The 17,723-nt window shown below is 53.1% G+C and overlaps 1 protein-coding gene across 1 annotated transcript in view; it reads left to right on the top strand.

The window, feature by feature from the left end:
- Positions 1-17,723, top strand: part of MGAT5B (alpha-1,6-mannosylglycoprotein 6-beta-N-acetylglucosaminyltransferase B) — a 78,600-nt gene that overhangs the window by 25,322 nt on the left and 35,555 nt on the right. The window contains exons 3-5 of the mRNA XM_054170574.1: positions 2,127-2,271; positions 14,963-15,075; positions 16,348-16,421. Of these exons, the coding sequence (XP_054026549.1) occupies positions 2,127-2,271; positions 14,963-15,075; positions 16,348-16,421 (332 nt within the window). The remainder of the gene's footprint in view (positions 1-2,126; positions 2,272-14,962; positions 15,076-16,347; positions 16,422-17,723) is intronic.

Raw genomic sequence — 17,723 nt, 5'->3', positions numbered from 1 at the left:
AGATCAAACCAGGAGCCAGGAGCTGGGCTGCTGTGCTGCCCGGCACTGTCAGCACAGCAGCAGGTCGGTGCTCTGCAAACCCTTAGGAAGCAGAGCATTAAGTGGTTGATAGTAGGCTGAACATGAGCCAGCAGTGTGCCCAGGCGGCCAAGAAGACCAATGGCATCCTGGCCTGCATCAGGAACAGTGTGGCCAGTAGGAGCAGGGAGGTCATTCTGCCCTGTACTCAGCACTGGTTAGGACACACCTTGAGTCCTGTGTCCAGTTCTGGGCCCCTCAGTTTAGGAAGGAGGTTGAGCTACTGGAATGTATCCAGAGAAGGGCAACGAAGCTGGGGAGGGGTCTGGAGCACAGCCCTGTGAGGAGAGGCTGAGGGAGCTGGAGTTGTTTAGCCTGCAGAAGAGGAGGTTCAGGGGAGACCTTGCTGAAGGGAGGTTGTAGCCAGGTGGGAGTTGGTCTCTTCTCCCAGGCAAGCAGCACCAGAACAAGAGGACACAGTCTCAAGCTGTGCCAGGGGAGACTTAGGCTGGATGTTAGGAAGAAGCTCTTCCCAGAAAGAGAGATTGCCCATGGGAATGTGCAGCCCAGGGAGGTGGTGGAGTCACCATCCCTGGAGGTGTTTAGGAAGAGACTGGATGAGGCACTTGGTGCCATGGTTTAGTTGATTAGGTGGTGTTGGGTGATAGGTTGGACTTGTTGGTCTCAAAAGTGCCTTCCAACCTGGTTAATTCTATTCTATTCTGTTCTAAGTGGGGCTGGGAAGTAGGGGCTTTCTCTGTTGGGGAGAGGTTGCTGGGATGCAGTGCTTGAGGCAGAGCTATTTTCCATGCTGGGACACTCACCCTGTAGTAGATTTCATAGAATCATAGAGTGGCTTTGGTTGGGGTTGGAAAAGATGGCGAAGATCATCAAGTCCAACCATCAACCCAGCACCACCATGCCCCTCAAACCATGTCCCCAGGTGCCATGTCCCTGTGGTTTTGAACACCTTCAGGGATGGTGACTCCACCACCTCCCTGGGCAGCCTGTTCCAGTATCTGTCTACTTTCAGTAAAGAAATTGCTCCTAATATCCAACCTAAACCTCCCCTGGTGCAATTTCAGGCCATTTTCTCTCAGTCTTCACCTGATATGAGGGAGAAGAGACCAAACCCCTCTTCTCTACAACCTCTTGTCAGGAAGTTGGAGAGAGCAATGAGGTCTGCCCTCTGCTTTCTCTTCTCCTGACTGAACGGTCCCAGTTCTTTCAGCTGCTCCTCATAGGACCTTGGAGTAGAAAAGAAATTCTCTGCAACAGGACAATCTGCTGCAGGGGGGATGTGTTGGGGGAGAACCACCTATTTGCTCTGTCTCCCATGCTTTTCCCAAAGCATTCCCTGCAGATATGCCAAAAGCAGGATGATGCTGGGCTAGGTGGGTCTTGGAGAGCGAAAAAGAGAAGTGCAAAATGAAAGGTGGTTTGGTTGCCCAGGGAGGTGGTGGAGTCACCATGCCTGGAGGTGTTCAAGAGGGGATTGGACGTGGCACCTGGTGCCATGGTTTAGTAGTCATGAGGTGTTGGGTGACAGGTTGGACTTTTGATGACCTTTGAGGTCTCTTCCAACCTTGTTGTTTCTATTCTATGAAAGTTAATGCTAGCATGTGGCACTTGGGGCCATGGTGGTGTTGGCTTGATGGTTGGACTCGGTGCTCTCAGATGTCTTTTCCAACCAAAATGGTTCTGTGACTCTGAGTTAGTGTTTGAGAATAAAGCTGCTTTCCCATAAGCACCCAGGTCAAACTGGAGGAGGTGGTCAAGGTGGGAGTTTCTGTCCAGAGAGGCAGGTGAGGAAGCTGGATTAGGCCTGGTAAAAGCACTGCCCGTGGGGACCTGCAGCACCTTGCCTGGATTTGGACACAGGCAGAGCATAACCCAGGCTTGGGCAGGAGGATGGAGCTGCTGACAGAGCTGAGGAGGGAGAGCAGGCACCGAGATGGTCCATAAACCACCCAGCCCACCAGTAGGGCTGGGAAGCACAGGCCCATGGGCAGCTTTGGTGCTGGAGCCGTGGGGAGGGCGATGTTGTGGGTCCCACAGCTGGTGCCCAGCCCTTGGCTGTGCCTCACTCGCTCTTTGTGTGCCCGCAGTGATGGGCGCCCTGGAGTCCCGCGGGGTGCTGCGGCGGATGAGCGACATGCTGGAGATGCTGATGAAGAGGATGGACATCCTGGCCAGGCTGGAGAATAGCACTGACTTCCACAAAGGGGATGAAGCACGATTCCCTCTGGACAGGTCAGTGCTGAGGCCCCAGGAAGAGCACTGGGTGCAGTGTGCTCTCTGGCACGGGGCTGAGCTGCTGCCCGGGGGGGTGGTGGAGCCCACCAGAGCATGGGGCTGCGGAAGAGCTGCTGCGCTCTTGTTGCTTGCTGTTTCTGGAAGCCTTTTCTCCTGGGATCTCTGAAATGACTGTGATTTTGGGGGTCACCTCAGGCACCTGTCCTAGCTGCAGTGTGGCTGGGTGTGTCTGCACTGCTGTGCTGTGGTGGAACTGGAGGTGGGACTCGGCGGTAGCTGGAGCGGTGCCTGGTGCGTGGGCTGTGCTCCCTCTTCCATGAAATCCCAGAGCCGGCTCAGGCAGTTTCTTTGTGTCCATATCCCTCAGGTAGCTGTCAAAATGATTGTTTGAAATCCAGGGCTGATCTGTTCAGACTTGGAGCTGAGCAAGGCTTAAAAATGAAGCGGGAGGAAGCCGTCTGCCCCCAAAACGCTGCGCAGAGCTGGTGTCCTGGCTCCCTGCAATGCCTGCACCGCATCCATCCTGCCTGGCAGCTGGAGAGCTCCCCTCAGAACTTCCCATCATGATGTGCTGATTTGCCAAGGAGACATTTCCCTTTGCTTTGGGAACCTTTCAGCAGCTATTGATGCTAATTTGGCTGTCACACCAAGGCCTGCAAGAATGGTAACGAAAACACCTTAAACCTAGAAGGGAATAGATGAGAAACCAAGGAGAGGCTCTTGGGCCAAACTTTGCAGTGCCAAAAGAAGTGCCAGGTGGATTTTGCTCAGATGGAGTCCTGGGGCTGATGTGCATCCAAGAAGTGGGCTCACGGGAGCCTCGTGAGGTTCAGTAATGTGAAGTGCAAGCAAGGTCCCGTGCTTGGTTCAGGGCAAACCTCATTATCAGTACAGGCTGGGGGATGATGAGAGCAAGAGCGTGGATGAGAAGCTGGACATGAGCTGGCAGTGGCACTTGCAGCCCAGAAGGCAAATCACATCCTGGGCTGCATTAAAAGCAGCATGGCCAGCAGATGGAGAGAGGTCATTCTGCTCTGGTGAGACCTACCTGCAGTGCTGTGTCCAGCTCTGTAGTCTTCAACAGAGGAAGGACATGGACCTGCTGGAATGGGTCCTGAGGAGGGCCACAAAGATGATCAGATGGCTGGAGCACCTCTCTTGTGAAGCCAGACTGAGAGGGCTGGGGTTGTTCAGCCTGGAGAAGAGAAGGCTCCAGGGACACCTTGTAGCAGCGTTTCAATACCTAAAGGGGACCTAAAGGGAGCTGGGGAGGGGCAGTTTCCAAGGGCATGTAGCACTGGGCCATGGGGAAATGCTTTGAAACTAGGGAAGGGTAGATCTAGATTGGACATCAGAAGAAAGCTCTTCACAATGAGGGTAGTGAAATACTGGACCAGGCTGACCAGGGAGGTGGTGGAGGCCCCATCCCTGGAGACATTCAAGCTCAAACTCAGTGGGGCTCTGAGCACCCTGCTCTAGTTAAAGATATCCCTGCTGACTGCAGGGGTTTGGACAAGCTGATCCTCGAGGATCCCCTCCAACCTGATGCATTCTATGATTCTGTGACACCCACCTGGCACTCCCACCTCTGCATCCTGCCATGGCCACGCTCCACAGCCAGGCAGGCTTTCTATGCTGTTTCCATCACCATTTCCCTTCCTCTGCCCTGCTTTCCTTACGAGTCTCCTTGGCTCCTGTGCCGGGAAGCAGAGCAAGCGCGCCTGTAATTACCGACTGCGCCGGGCGGCGTGCGCGGGATTAGAGCTGCATGGGCAGCCCTGCAGCGCTGGGGCTCACCTCTTCACTAACACAATTCCAACCACTGAAAAATCTAATTTCCCTTGGGACTGGCAGGAGCTGGGGGTTTTGTCGGTACGAGGCTGGCTGGCACCCGAGTGTGCAGGGAGGGCAGCAGTGATCCCGGAGAGGAAGGTGTGGGACTGTTGCAGGCAGCGGCTGAAACTGCTAGCTCACATCTGCTGGTTGTCTCAGCCAGTCTTGGATTAAAACCCACTAATTCCTGGAGTTGGTCATTTCTGTGCCCCAGCAGGCAAGAATGGGTGCCACCAGCCCCACCAGGACTAAGTGGTGTCTCCTGAACCCTGGGCAGCACCATGACTCTGGAGACACCCTGGTGCTGTTTGTTATTAGGATCCTGGGACTCCACCGGGGGCTTGTTTCCACCTTCCCTCCTTGCCTCTGTCTCTTTGATCACCAGTGACCGACTTGAAGCTGTCAGCAGAAGATAATACAATTAAAGGGTGACAGTTTCAAAGGGGATTTATCCTTTCAAGTGCCTCTGGTGGCCTCCTTCATCTCCTTTCCTGCTCAGCAAAGCTGCCAGAGAGGGCTCTGCGATTCCAGCTGCGCAGAGGGGATCTGTCCTGCTTTGTACCCAGTGCTGTCCCGCTCAGTGCTGCACCTCCAGCCAAATCAGGAGGGCTTGGGGTTTGCAGAGCCCCAGCAAAGAGGAAGGGGGTGAAGGTTTCAGTGGGCTTTATGGGATAGCCTGCGAGCACTGTCCCCCTCTGGCACTGCTCCAATGGAGGGCAGGGTTGGTTTTTCCCCTTGGGAAGTGCAAAAAGGAATTTAAGTGTATGAGGTGTGGTTAACAGCCTGCCCTGCAAGGCCCTCCAGCTACCAGGGCAGGCAGCTCTCCATGGCTGAAAGTTGCTCCAAGCCCCTCTTTGTTCTCTAGGTGCTGACTGAACACTCTGTAGGAGCCCACCAGCCTCTTGCAATGCTTTGGATCAAACTCTTGGAACCCCCCCCCCCCCCCCCCCAAATGCCCAACATCCTCTTCAGAAGAATTGATCAGGGGGTTGTGGGATGTCACACTAGGGTAAGGTGTCACAGGCTGCACCCATGACCTAGCCTGCTGTGGGCATTGATGAATGCCTTCTCCAGCCATCCCTGGGCTCCCTCCTGCCTGTGCTGGGAAGGTAAGGGATGGGTTCCCTAAGGAGGACAAGCAGCCTGCCAGTCAGCTGCAGAAAAATCAATGCTGCTGTTAATTGAATGCAAGCCTGGTAAATCAGCAGAGGGAAGGAAATTAGAGGTACTTATGGAAGCCTCCTGGAGAGCTATTTACTGGGCAAGGGAAATATTAGTTTGTAATGGAAGTGTTGGTCCCCTGCTGGAAAGCATTTGGGAAGGAAAGAGGGAGTCCAAAGTGACTGTTTCAAGCTGGCACCACAACTGGACAATGCTGTGGCTCAGACAAGACCTTTCCCAGAGGCTGGCTGCTCCTGCCCACCCTATGCCCGTGGGGAAGTGGCAGCTGGGAGGGCTGGGCTGTGCAGCACTGGCACCCCTGGTTGTCCCTCTTCTCCTCCTCCCCCTCCCAGTGGTTAGCCTGCAAAGGGTGTTATTTGCTAAGGGCTGATGAATCTTCAGGCTTAATTACTGCCAAGGCTCAGTTAATTTCCCCACGCTTCAAGTATTTGTTCTTGTAATCATTACATGGCTCCATATTCCCCCAGGAGTTAAAAGTCTCACAATATGACACTAAATGGGTGATGTTCCAGTGTCCTGCCAGCCTGCCTCTATTAATTCCTGAGTTATTGCCCTTGATGAGCTGGCTTTAGTGAAACCACTGCCAGCTGCTGGGCTCCTTTGCTGCCCAGAGAGGTCACTGACCCCTCCATGCATTGTCTTCTCAGCATGCTGTGGGGCTCAGAGGCCATCTGCAAGGTGAGGCTGGTGCTATGTGGTGTGAAAGATGTCTGGAACAGGCAGAGCCCCAAAGCAGCCTGGGGAGAAGGTAAGACCCAGCCTGTGATCCAGCTCAGCATTGCTGGGTTTTGCTGAGCAGAGCTCAGCCAGTGGAGCAGCATCAGGAGAGCCCAGCAGCCAACTCTGCAGGAACCTTCCTCCCCAAGAAACATGCAGCTGGCAAAGACAAGGTGAAGCTGAGGGCTGCAGGAAAGCCTGGGATCAGAGAGCATCTCTGCCTCATGGATTGTGATCAAAACAGAGTGGCTGGAGAGCAGCCAGGCAGAGAGGGACCTGAGGGTACTGGTTTGACAGTAGGCTGAACATGAGCCAGCAGTGTGCCCAGGTGGCCAAGAGGGCCAATGGCATCCTGGACTGCATCAGGAACAGTGTGGCCAGCAGCAGCAGGGAGGTCATTCTGCCCCTGTAAACTGTGCTGGTTAGGACACACCTTGAGTCCTGTGTCCAGTTCTGGGCCCCTCAGTTTAAGAAAGAAGTTGAGTTGCTGGAAGGTGTCCTGAGAAGGGCAACAAAGCTGGGGAGGGGTTTGGAGCACAGCCCTGTGAGGAGAGGCTGAGGGAGCTGGGGTTGCTTAGCCTGGAGAAGAGGAGGCTCAGGGGAGACCTCAGTGCTGTCTACAACTACCTGAAGGGAGGTTGGAGCCAGGTGGGGGTTGGTCTCTTCTCCCAGGCAAGCAGCACCAGAACAAGAGGACACAGTCTCAAGCTGCACCAGGGGAGGCTTAGGCTGGATGTTAGGAAGAAGTTCTTCCCAGAAAGAGAGATTGGTCTTTGGAATGAGCTGCCCAGGGAGGTGGTAGAGTCACCATCATTGGAGGTGTTCAGGAGGAGACTGGATGGGGTGCTTGGTGCCATGGTTTAGTTGATTAGATGGTGTTGGGTAATAGGTTGGAATCGATGATCTCAAAGATCTCTTCCAATCTGGTCTGGTCTATTCTATTCTAGTCACAGCTGACCTAAGGGGGTTTTCTCACAGCCCTGTTTCAGGCTATTCCACCACTTAGACAAATCTCTCTGATTTGTACCTCAATCCAGTGACAACCAACATGCATCAAAGGGAGGATGCTGTGACCTCTTGTCCAGGATCTCCTGTGTTCACATAAATAAAAGCCTGCTGCTGCCCAGGTGTGTGGCTCAGTCCTGCTCTGAGGGTCAGGAGGGTAGTGAAGGTTTGGCCTTGTGGATTCATCTTAGTGTCCTGCCCGGGAAGGGTCTCAGAGCACTTTTATTGCATTCATTAACTATTTTAATGCATGATCTTGGTTATGCATTACTGGGAAGTTCTCCCTGTGTTGACAAGATGCTGGCTTTGATTGAAAAGTGGATTTTCATCATTTTTTCAATCATGAAATTAAGTAAAGGGCAGCAACTGCCCTTGGGGTGTTCAGCCAGGGGGGGTTGGGTTAGCTGAGGGTCTGGTCCTTTAAATTCCTTGGTGTGAGAAACATCACCAGGGTGCTGGGAAATTAAAAGAAATGGAAGCACTTTAGTGAGTTAAGTGCTCCAATATTTGCAAAGTGATTTATTGCAGAACTTGGAGGTGTTGGAGGAGTTCAGGAAGGGCTCTGCCTCTGCATCATCCCATGTTTGCTTTGGATGAGTTTCCAAGGAACTTTTCCCATCCCAAATCAAGTTGTCTGGGGGATTTGCCTGGGTTGAATTCCCAGTGGGCACAAACACCTCCAGAACAAGCTCAGAACTTTGTTCAGGTGCTTGTGGAGAGGACACTGAGCTCTTTCTCTCAGCCCTGAGGTATAAAGGTTGTGGTATCAGCTCTGGGATTTCGGCAGAGCAAAGACCTCCCAGAGCTGGACATCAGTGTGGGATTTGTTGTCCCCAGAGCAGGGAAGCAGCAAAAGCCCAGCACCACCCCTGGCCACCTTTCCTGGCTGCTTTCTGCTGTGCAGAAAGGCCAATGGCATCACACAGCCATTGTAATCAGCAAGCTGAAACCTTTTGGTGAACTGCTCTGTGCAAACCTTGTGTTTGATGTTTTATCTTCACAACATCTGCTTTCCTCCAGCTGTATCCAGCCCCTTCCCCCCTCCCCCCCCCAAAGTCCCTGCTTCCAGCCAGTTAATAGCAAGAACTATCAGATGAGGAAGCAAATACATTTAAGGCTTGTCTTGTGAAGACAACACAGCAAAAAAAGGAAGAGCTTCATCTTCTCCTAATGCCCCTTTTCTGAAAGGCAATAAAAACCCCAGCTCCTTGTAAAGGGATGAAAGGGCTGAGGCTGAGCTGCTGCTGCGGGGCTGGGGACAAGAGGCAAAGTGAAAGGAACCAAATTAATGGATTTTAAAAGGGGGAAAAAAGTGAAGGAAAAACTCGACCTCTGGCTGTATTATATGGCAAATGATCTGCCAGTTGGGAAAGATACATCTTAATAGCAGCTTTTGAAACGAGATGAATGCAGGATGCTCTGCATTATAAGGCACGGGGCGATCTGAATCTCAAGCCGCCGGGGTGGGGAGAGGCGGGGGGGAAGAAATATAGAGCTGAAAATAATAAAGGACCAAAATCAATATTGATGGTTAGAAGTTAAAGCACTGTGTTTGCTGTGGCAAATGGTTTGAAGGTCCCAGGGAAAGGGGGGGGGGGGGGGAATAAATAAACAACTAAGCCCAGGAAAGGCAGAGCGTTTCGCTGTAGTTTCACGAGCCGGAGCGGCCCCACTGCGATCTGCTGGCGTTGGTGTGTCGCTGGAGGGAGACTAAAGCAGCAGGGTAAAGGTAAGACCCCAAAGCTAGTTGCTTCTCCCTGTGAAGTGGTAGGAGTGGAAGCAAGTTCTCCTACTCAGCACCAGTTAGGTCACATCTTGAGTACCGTAGCCAGCAGGTTGAGGGAGGTGATTCTCCTCCTCTGCTCTGCTCTGGTGAGACCCCACGTGGAGCACTGTGCACAGTTCTGGACCCCCTATTACAGCAAGGAGCTGGAGGTGCTGGGAGGTGTCCAGAGAAGGGCCACAGCCAATCCTTTTTTGACCACCTCCAGGGACAGGGATTCCACCACCTCCCTGGGCAGCACATTGCAATGGCCAATTACTCTTTCTGGGAAGAACTTTCTCCCCACCTCCAGTCTAAACCTCCCCTGGCACAGCTTGAGACTGTGTCCTCCACACTCTCTCCAAAGCAGGATCACTTAGGGCAGGTCACACAGGAAGATTTCCAGGTGGGTTTTGAAGACTTCCAGAGAAGGAGACTCCACAACCTGCCTGGGCAGCCTGTTCCAGTGCTCTGCTACCCTCACAGTAAAGTTCTTCCTCATGTTGAGATGGAATTTCCTCTGATTGAATTTACATCCATTGTTCCTCATCCTATCCCTGGCTACTACTGAGCAGAATCTGGCCCCATCCCCATGACCTCCACTCTTCAGATATATTTCTATGCATTGATAAGATGCCCTCTCAGTTTGCTCTGTTTTTCCAGGCTGAAGAGCCCCAGGTCTTTCAGCCTCTCCTCTGAAGAGCTGTCACTGAGCAGAGTGAGCCACTTTAGCTTGTCCTTCCCAGTGTCTCCAGTTACTAAAGATAAGGCATCAAGTTCTGACAGGCTACAGAAAACCTTCCTGCCTTTGAGGTGGTTTTAAATGCCTTATTTTCTTGTCCTCTGCCCAGGTGGCAAATCCCTCTAATGATAGGTGATGTAACTCACACTTAACCTTCCTGTCATCACTTAATACATTACATGAAATTTGCTGCTCAGGTGTTGCTCTTGTTGCCCAGCAGATCAAACCACCCACACAGAGGGAGAGGTGAGGCTGGGCCCTTATTTTTGAGGGTTGTCTCTTACTGTTTTCCCCATCTTCTTAATATGTGCCAAGATCCATGGTGCATGGGGGCGGGGGTGTTTGTGTGTCACTTCACAGTGACCCTCTGTCTTTCAGGCAAAGCCTTGCAGAGCTCAGGCAAAGCTGCTGCCTTGTTTGTGAGAACTGGAAGGGCTGTCTGAGGCTGATGATCAGACATCAAAGGGCCAGGAATCTTTGTGTTTGGGGAGCAGCTGTAGTTTACAAGAGCTGGGCAAGCTGATGGAGATGCTAGGTCGGACCCATCACCCAGATAAAACCCCTGCTGTGGCTGGAGCTCCAGCAGGACTTGGCTGATCACAAGGCTGCACCTGGAAAGAAGCCATTCATTTAGGATGATAGTCCTGATGTTCATCTGAATGTGTTTCTGGGTGCTCAGCTCTGGCTGAGCTGAGATCATCAGAAAGGAGAAGGGGACTGAAGTTGCCACTGGCTTTTGAGATTCACCTAATTAATTGTTTGTTCGGAAGTGAGTCTGGACCCACAGGAGAAGTGGGAGGGCTTCTGGAAGGAGGCAGAGGTTGGATTGTGGGCAAATCTGGGTGCTCTGAGGTGTGGGAGCAGGGCTGCTGTGCTAATCTGGGTGCTCTGAGGTGTGGGAGCAGGGCTGCTGTGCTAATCTGGGTGCTCTGAGGTGTGGGAGCGGGGCTGCTGTGCTAATCTGGGTGCTCTGAGGTGTGGGAGCAGGGCTGCTGTGCTAATCTGGGGGCTCTGAGGTGTGGGAGCGGGGCTGCTGTGCTAATCTGGGTGCTCTGAGGTGTGGGAGCAGGGCTGCTGTGCTAATCTGGGTGCTCTGAGGTGTGGGAGCAGGGCTGCTGTGCTAATCTGGGTGCTCTGAGGTGTGGGAGCAGGGCTGCTGTGCTAATCTGGGGGCTCTGAGGTGTGGGAGCGGGGCTGCTGTGCTAATCTGGGTGCTCTGAGGTGTGGGAGCAGGGCTGCTGTGCTAATCTGGGGGCTCTGAGGTGTGGGAGCAGGGCTGCTGTGCTAATCTGGGTGCTCTGAGGTGTGGGAGCAGGGCTGCTGTGCTAATCTGGGTGCTCTGAGGTGTGGGAGCGGGGCTGCTGTGCTAATCTGGGTGCTCTGAGGTGTGGGAGCAGGGCTGCTGTGCTAATCTGGGTGCTCTGAGGTGTGGGAGTGGGGCTGCTGTGCTAATCTGGGTGCTCTGAGGTGTGGGAGCGGGGCTGCTGTGCTAATCTGGGTGCTCTGAGGTGTGGGAGCGGGGCTGCTGTGCTAATCTGGGTGCTCTGAGGTGTGGGAGCAGGGCTGCTGTGCTAATCTGGGTGCTCTGAGGTGTGGGAGCGGGGCTGTTGTGCTAATCTGGGTGCTCTGAGGTGTGGGAGCGGGGCTGCTGTGCTAATCTGGGGGCTCTGAGGTGTGGGAGCGGGGCTGTTGTGCTAATCTGGGTGCTCTGAGGTGTGGGAGCAGGGCTGCTGTGCTAATCTGGGGGCTCTGAGGTGTGGGAGCAGGGCTGCTGTGCTTGTTGTCTCTTCTTGTGATGGAGACAGCTGGGGAGCATCTCCACCAAGCTAAGGTCCCTCTGCTGCTGTTGGAGCAGGAGGCTAGGCTTGCTGGCTCTAAATTCACTGCATCCTTGCAATGTTTGCTCTTAAGATGCCCATCCCAGCTGTTCCCTGGGCTCTGTCCATCACCTGCATGCTCTGACAGCCTGGAGAAGAGGAGGCTCAGGGGAGACCTTATTGCTCTCTACAACTTCCTGAAAGGAGGTTGTAGACAGGAGGGGGTTGGTCTCTTCTCCCAGAAAACCAGCACCAGAGCAAGAGGACGCAGTCTCAAGCTGTCCCAAAGGAAGTTTAGGCTGAGGTGAGAAGAAAGTTCTTCCCAGAAAGAGTGATTGGCCATTGGGATGTGCTGCCCAGGGAGGTGGTGGAGTCTGTGTCTCTGGAGGTGTTCCAAAAAGGCTTGGCTGTGGCACTTGGAGCCATGGTTTAGTTGTCAGGAGGTGTTAGGTACTAGGTTGGACTTGCTGATCTCTGAGGTCTTTTCCAGCCTGGCTGATCCTGTGATTCTGTGGCAGCTGCTCACCGGTGGAAGCACAGGCTGCAGAAATGGAAGGTTCACGAACTTCCAGGGCTGGCTGAGCCTCGCAGCCCTCGCCCTGGGAGCGTTTGATCCTCTCAGAGCCATGCTGAGAAGCAGAGCTCATCACAGGCCATTTCTGTGCCCATATTGTCGGGGGCCTCGTGAACAACCTCCCTGCTGCAGCGGCGACAGCTGCTGGCAGGATACCTGGGGTTTATTCTCTGCAAAGGTTGAAAGTTACTCGGGGGCAATGGTGTCCTCTGCATTTAATTGTTATTTCTTAAGAGTCTGGGATGTGTGGCTCCCTGTGGAGGTATGCAGGCTGAATATTGATGGTCATAAAGCACGCCAGAAGGAAAAATGTGGGCTGCTCGCTGCTGGAGAATGGACTTTAAATCAACAAGCGAAGCAGTAGCGGTTCATAAAGCTGGGATTTTTTTAGCCTCGAGGACACGGGGACTTTAAATCCCAACCTTCAGGTTCACTGATCTGCTGGAGAACAAACATAAAACTTCACCAGGAAGGACCTGACATCAGCATTTTTTTATTCATTTTCTCTTTTTCCCCCTGCCAGGAGTATCCAAGGTAGCTCTTTCGGTTTTGCTCGCTGCCTGTGACATTTCCTTGTATTCTAATGAGCTTGGCAGCAGCAGGAGCTAAAACTTATGACCCAGCTGCTGCAGAAGGGGAAATTATTTACTGTGATAACCATGCTCCTCAAGATGTGGTGGAAACAGCAGGCAGAGGGGTTGGAGGTGAAGAGCTTGCTCCTTGACAAGCCTGGCAGGGCACCAGTGCTGATGGATGGAGCTGTCTTGCCCTTTCTTAGGTTATAGCAGGTTCTAATTGATGCTCAGCTCTTCACAGGGCTCTGTCGCTCCATCCTGGCAGTGTAGATGGGTTTAATGGTGCTGCTCACCCGGGGGGGTGGTGGGGGGGTGGTGACTGTGAGGTTTAGTTTGATAGATGGCACACACAGCTGCTGGAGCTGGTGGAATCTCATCTCAAGCGTGGTGGGAAGGTGCCCGTGGGCTGTGCTAGGGCTGCATCACCCAGCTCTGCCCTGGTTCCTGTGGTGCTGTTCACCTTGGCACCCTGTCCATGCACCCTGTCACACAATCACAGAATGGCTCAAGTTGGAAGGGACCTGAAAGATACCTAGTTTTAACTCCCTGGCCATGGGCAGGGACACCTCCCACCAGACCAAGCTGCTCAAAGCCTCACCCAGCCTGGTTTTAAACACTTCCAGGGGTGAGGCATCCACAACTTCTCTGAGCAACCTGTTCCAGTGTTCCACCACCCTCACAGTAAAGAACTTCTCCCTGATGTCCAGTCTGAAACTACAGCAGGGTAGGTTTAAACCATTGCGCCTTGCCATATCACCACAGGCCCTTGTGGAGTGCCTGCACCCTGTCACCACACCTTGTCCCTGATGCTCCTCACCAGCTCCCTCAGCACATCAGGAGAGGCTGAGGGAGCTGGGGTTGCTTAGCCTGGAGAAGAGGAGGTTCAGAGGAGACCTCATTGTTCTCTACAACTACCTGAAGGGAGGTTGTAGCCAGGTGGGGATTGGTCTCTTCTCCCAGGCAACCAGCACCAGAACAAGAGGACACAGTCTTAGGCTGTGCCAGGGGAGGTTCAGGCTGGATGTTAGGAAGAAATTCTGCATAGAGAGACTGATTGCCCATTGGAATGGGCTGCCCAGGGAGGTGGTGGAGTCACTGTCCCTGAAGGTGTTTAGGAAGAGCCTGGATGGGGTGCTTGGTGCCATAGTTTAGTTGATTAGATGATGTTGGGTGATAGGTTGGACTGGATGATCTCTGAGGTCTTTTCCAACCTGGTCCATTCCATTCCCTTCCCTGAAAATCCTCTCACCTACCTCTCTGATGGAGGGACCAGCTCAGGCCACCCACATGTCCTACCTGTCTTGCAGCTGTCTGCATTCTGCTCCAGCCCCATTCTCAGCCCTCCTCCAGCTTTGCCTGCCTTTCTCTGTACTTCTTCTTTTCCTCTCTCCCTTTCCCCCCACCCTCTCTCCCCAGCACGGCTTCCTGCCTGCGCCACGAGGCCAATGATCACCGCAGAGGATTTTTCAAACAGAGCACATCTGAAATTAGAAAACCAATTTTTTCCAGCCTATTTAATGCTTCCCTGTGTAAAATGCACAGATGTAGCTGTGTTTTATCAGCACAACGTGGAACACAGCAGAATGCTGATTTCTGTGGGGTTTTTATTCAACCTCTTGGATGGCAGCAACCTCCCTGCCTGGTACACACTGAAGCAGGCCATGGAATCACAGAATCACCAAGGTTGGAAGAGACCTCAAAGATCATCAAGTCCAACCTGTCACCACAGAGCTCATGACTAAACCATGGCACCAAGTGCCACATCCCATCCCCTCTTGAACACCTCCAGGGATGGTGACTCCACCACCTCCCTGGGCAGCACATGCCAATGGCTAACGACACAGAAAGTTAGGGGTTGGAAGGGGAAGGGACCACCAGAGATCATCCAGTCCAACCTCCCTGCCAAAGCAGGATCACCTAGGGCAGGTCACACAGGATTGTACCCAGATGGGTCTTGAAAGTCTCCAGGGAAGAAGGCACCACAACCTCTCTGGGGAGCCTGCTCCAGGGCTCCAGAACCCTCACAGTAAGGAAGTTTCTCCTCACATTGAGCTGGAACCTCCTGTGTTCCAGTTTGTGTCCATGGCTCCTGGCCCTATCACAGGGCACCACTGAAATGAGTCTGCCCCCTTTTTCTTGGCACCCACCCTGCAGATATTTGTGAACATTGATCAGATCTCCTTTCAGTCTCCTCTTTTCCAGTCTAAAGAGCCCCCGGGTCTCTCAGCCTTTCCTCATCAGACAGATGTTCCAATTCCTTCGTTATCCTCCTAGCCTCCCTTGGACACTGTGCCTCTTGAACTGGGGAGCCCAGAACTGGACACAATAATCTGTGGTCTCTCTAGAACATGTTCCCACGTTGCATCCTGGAGACAACTTCAACCTGCTGGAAGCTTCCAGGGATGGCAAGTTTGCTACAGGCGCCCTTGGATGTCACCAGGGGGGGGATACCAAGTTTTCAGGGTCTGCTTTTCTTGCCAGGTTCCAGCCAGCTGCTGGGTTGATGGAGAGGATCCAAGCTATAGCTCAAAACGTCTCAGACATCGCGATAAAGGTTGATCAGATTCTCCGGAACAGCCTCCTGAATGGCAAAGGTGAGTGGCCCCAGGGCCCCTGTGCTCCAGACCTCCTGTGTGCCCTGCAGCCAAGCCTCCCAGGGAAAACTGGGGAAAATGCAGGAGAATGGATGTGAACCTGAGGTTACTCAACTCCCTCATGTCTACAGCACTAAGCAGGGCGCCTGAAGCCCTTTGGCAGACCTCTTAGTGCTGTTTGTCTCCAGCCCTCTGCTGAAGCGGCACATAGTCACAGCACCTCTTGGAGGAGAGGAGTCCTGAGTGTGGTCTGAGCCTCCTCAGAGGTTTCTAGGGCTCTCATTTTGCTATTACAGCCAGGAAGGCTGCGTAGGGAACCACCTCCAGGGGCCCTGACAGCAGTAATGCTCTAAAAGCGTTGCCTCACTTAGCTCAGGAGGACTTGAGCAGGGAAGGTGAATTTGCAGAACAAGACCAAGCAATTCAGGTCTGCAAGGGGCAGGGCTGGTGACAAACCTGGGTTGCTGTCAGAAATGAATGCCACCAAATGAAATGCTGAGCTAAAGGTGAGGAGCAGGGCCAGCATAAACACTGGGATAGCAAAATGTGGTGGTTTGAATCCAAAGCCCAGCAACTGGCATCCAGTGCCAGGAGTCATTTCCATCCCACTCTGGCAGTGCTGGGAGGGCAGCTGGGCTCCACAGACATTTCTGCAGGCATCTGCATGGTTCCCAGGATTTGGGCTGGCATCACCAAGCAGAAGATGCTTCCATTGTCTCTTCCACCTCATGCTTAAGGGGAGGTTACAGTGAGGGGTGGTGTCTTCTGTTAATCCAACCACATAGGAAGAAAAGATCTGCTCCCCTCTTGGCTAGAGTTGTGGATTATTCTGGGACTGACCTTGGGGGCTGAGTCTTCTCTTGGCAGCTCAGCAGGACAACTTTCAGTGTAAGTGTACAGTGTGGAGGCTGGCAAATGCTTCCTTGGGCACAGCAGCCTGCTTGTAGGTGATTAACAGGGCCTGGGGGCTGGACCAGGCTGGGAGGAGCAGGGAGGTGACATAGAGAGACCTGCTGAGATTTAGAAAAGAAGAATCTGCTCTCAGCATTGAAGCAGGGCTGTGATAGGCTTTCTCTGTTTCCTCCCTGACCTTGGGGAATATGCTTCAAATCTTGGTGTCCTGCTCCATAAAGTGGGATAGGGCTGTCTGCTGGCACAGCTGTGGTGCCAGTGAAAGTGCTTAGGGGTTGGTAGTCCCATCCCATCGTGTTGTTTGTACCTGCTCTGTCAGCACGTCCTGCCTTTCCTCATACCCAAATTGTCTTTCTGCAGTGTTGGAAGGCAGGAGGGACCAGTGTGAGGTGCCCAGGGACCCCAAGTACCCTGACTGTGCTGGGAAAGTGGAGGTGAGTCAGGATTTCATGTCTTGGGGAGGGTCTCAACCTGGGATAGGAGTGGCTGGGAAGGGCACAGAGCAGTGAGCCTGGATGTTAAACTGGGAAGGGAAGTAGGGAGAGGGATGCTTTCTAGAGGAAAACTCCTGGCTTTCAAATGGAAAAGGTATGGGCTGTTGCAGAAGAAAAAGCAGAGCTAAAGATGTGGAAAGCAAAGCAGATCTGTGCTGTGAGGAGATGACCACACAGGAGATGTCCAACCTCCCCTGGGAGCCTTTGCCATGCAAATGGAGCTCTTTCCCCCTAATTACAAGGCACACACCTCCAGTTTTAGTTTGATTTCTGTGCTTAATGGCAGAAGTGTGGTGAGGAGAAAGCATTGCCAGCTCCTCTGTAACTATCTGGAGCATTCACTAGTGGCAGGGGAGGAGTCTCAGGATGGCACAGAAGAGCATCTCATTAAGGTGGCCAGGACCTCCATCTCCAGCAGGATGGCCTGCCTGACCCAGCCTGCTCTTTACACCTGAACACAGGCTGGCATGTGGCCCAGGGCATGACTGCTGTGCCAGAGAGTGTGTTTACATGAACTAATTCATCATAAATTCATAGAATGGTTTGAGTTGGAAGGAACCCTAAAGATCATCTAGTTCCAACCTCACTGCCATGGGCAGGGACACCTCCCACTGGACCAGATTGCTCAAGGCTCCATCCAACTTGGCCTTGGACACCTCTAGGGATGCCCAGGGACATCCACAGCTTCCCTGGGCAACCTGCTCCAGTGTCCCACCACCCTCACTGTGATTAAAAGCATCTCCCTCTTCCCTCCCATTCCCAGCCTCCTGCTTCCAGCTCAGGCTTCTGCAGAGGCAAGGTCTCCCTGAGAAGATTTGGAAAGGCTCATTAAAATGATACTGAGGGTGTGTGGTTTTCTCTTTCCCTTGGTGCCAGGCATCCTTTCCTTGCAGGATTTGAGTAAATTGGGAATGTAACTGTGGAAGGCTGTGATCTGATATCCCCTTGGGGTGATTGCTGCCTTCTGCATCTTGGGCCCAGCAACCAAAGGAGATTTGGGGTTGTGGCTGAATTAGGAAGATGCTGGCCAGAGCTGTTGTGGAGGATGATAAACTGCTGCCCCTGCTGCTGGTTATTCTCCTTCATGTGAAATCCTCCTTGGGGACTGCTGAGGGATCTGTCTCCTTGCCTCACTGTGCCCCCCAGGGCAATGAGATCAGCAGCTTGCCTCACTCCCCAGCAAAGCTAATGAGAAGACACTCCTGTGGTGTGCCGTTTCCCAGGGACTAATGGCTGTGCCCC

This window comes from Dryobates pubescens, chromosome 20 (assembly GCF_014839835.1).
Source record: "Dryobates pubescens isolate bDryPub1 chromosome 20, bDryPub1.pri, whole genome shotgun sequence".
NCBI classification, from domain to species: Eukaryota; Metazoa; Chordata; class Aves; order Piciformes; family Picidae; genus Dryobates; species Dryobates pubescens.
Note: the sequence above shows the minus strand (reverse complement) of the source record. Positions and strands in the feature narration are given on the sequence as shown.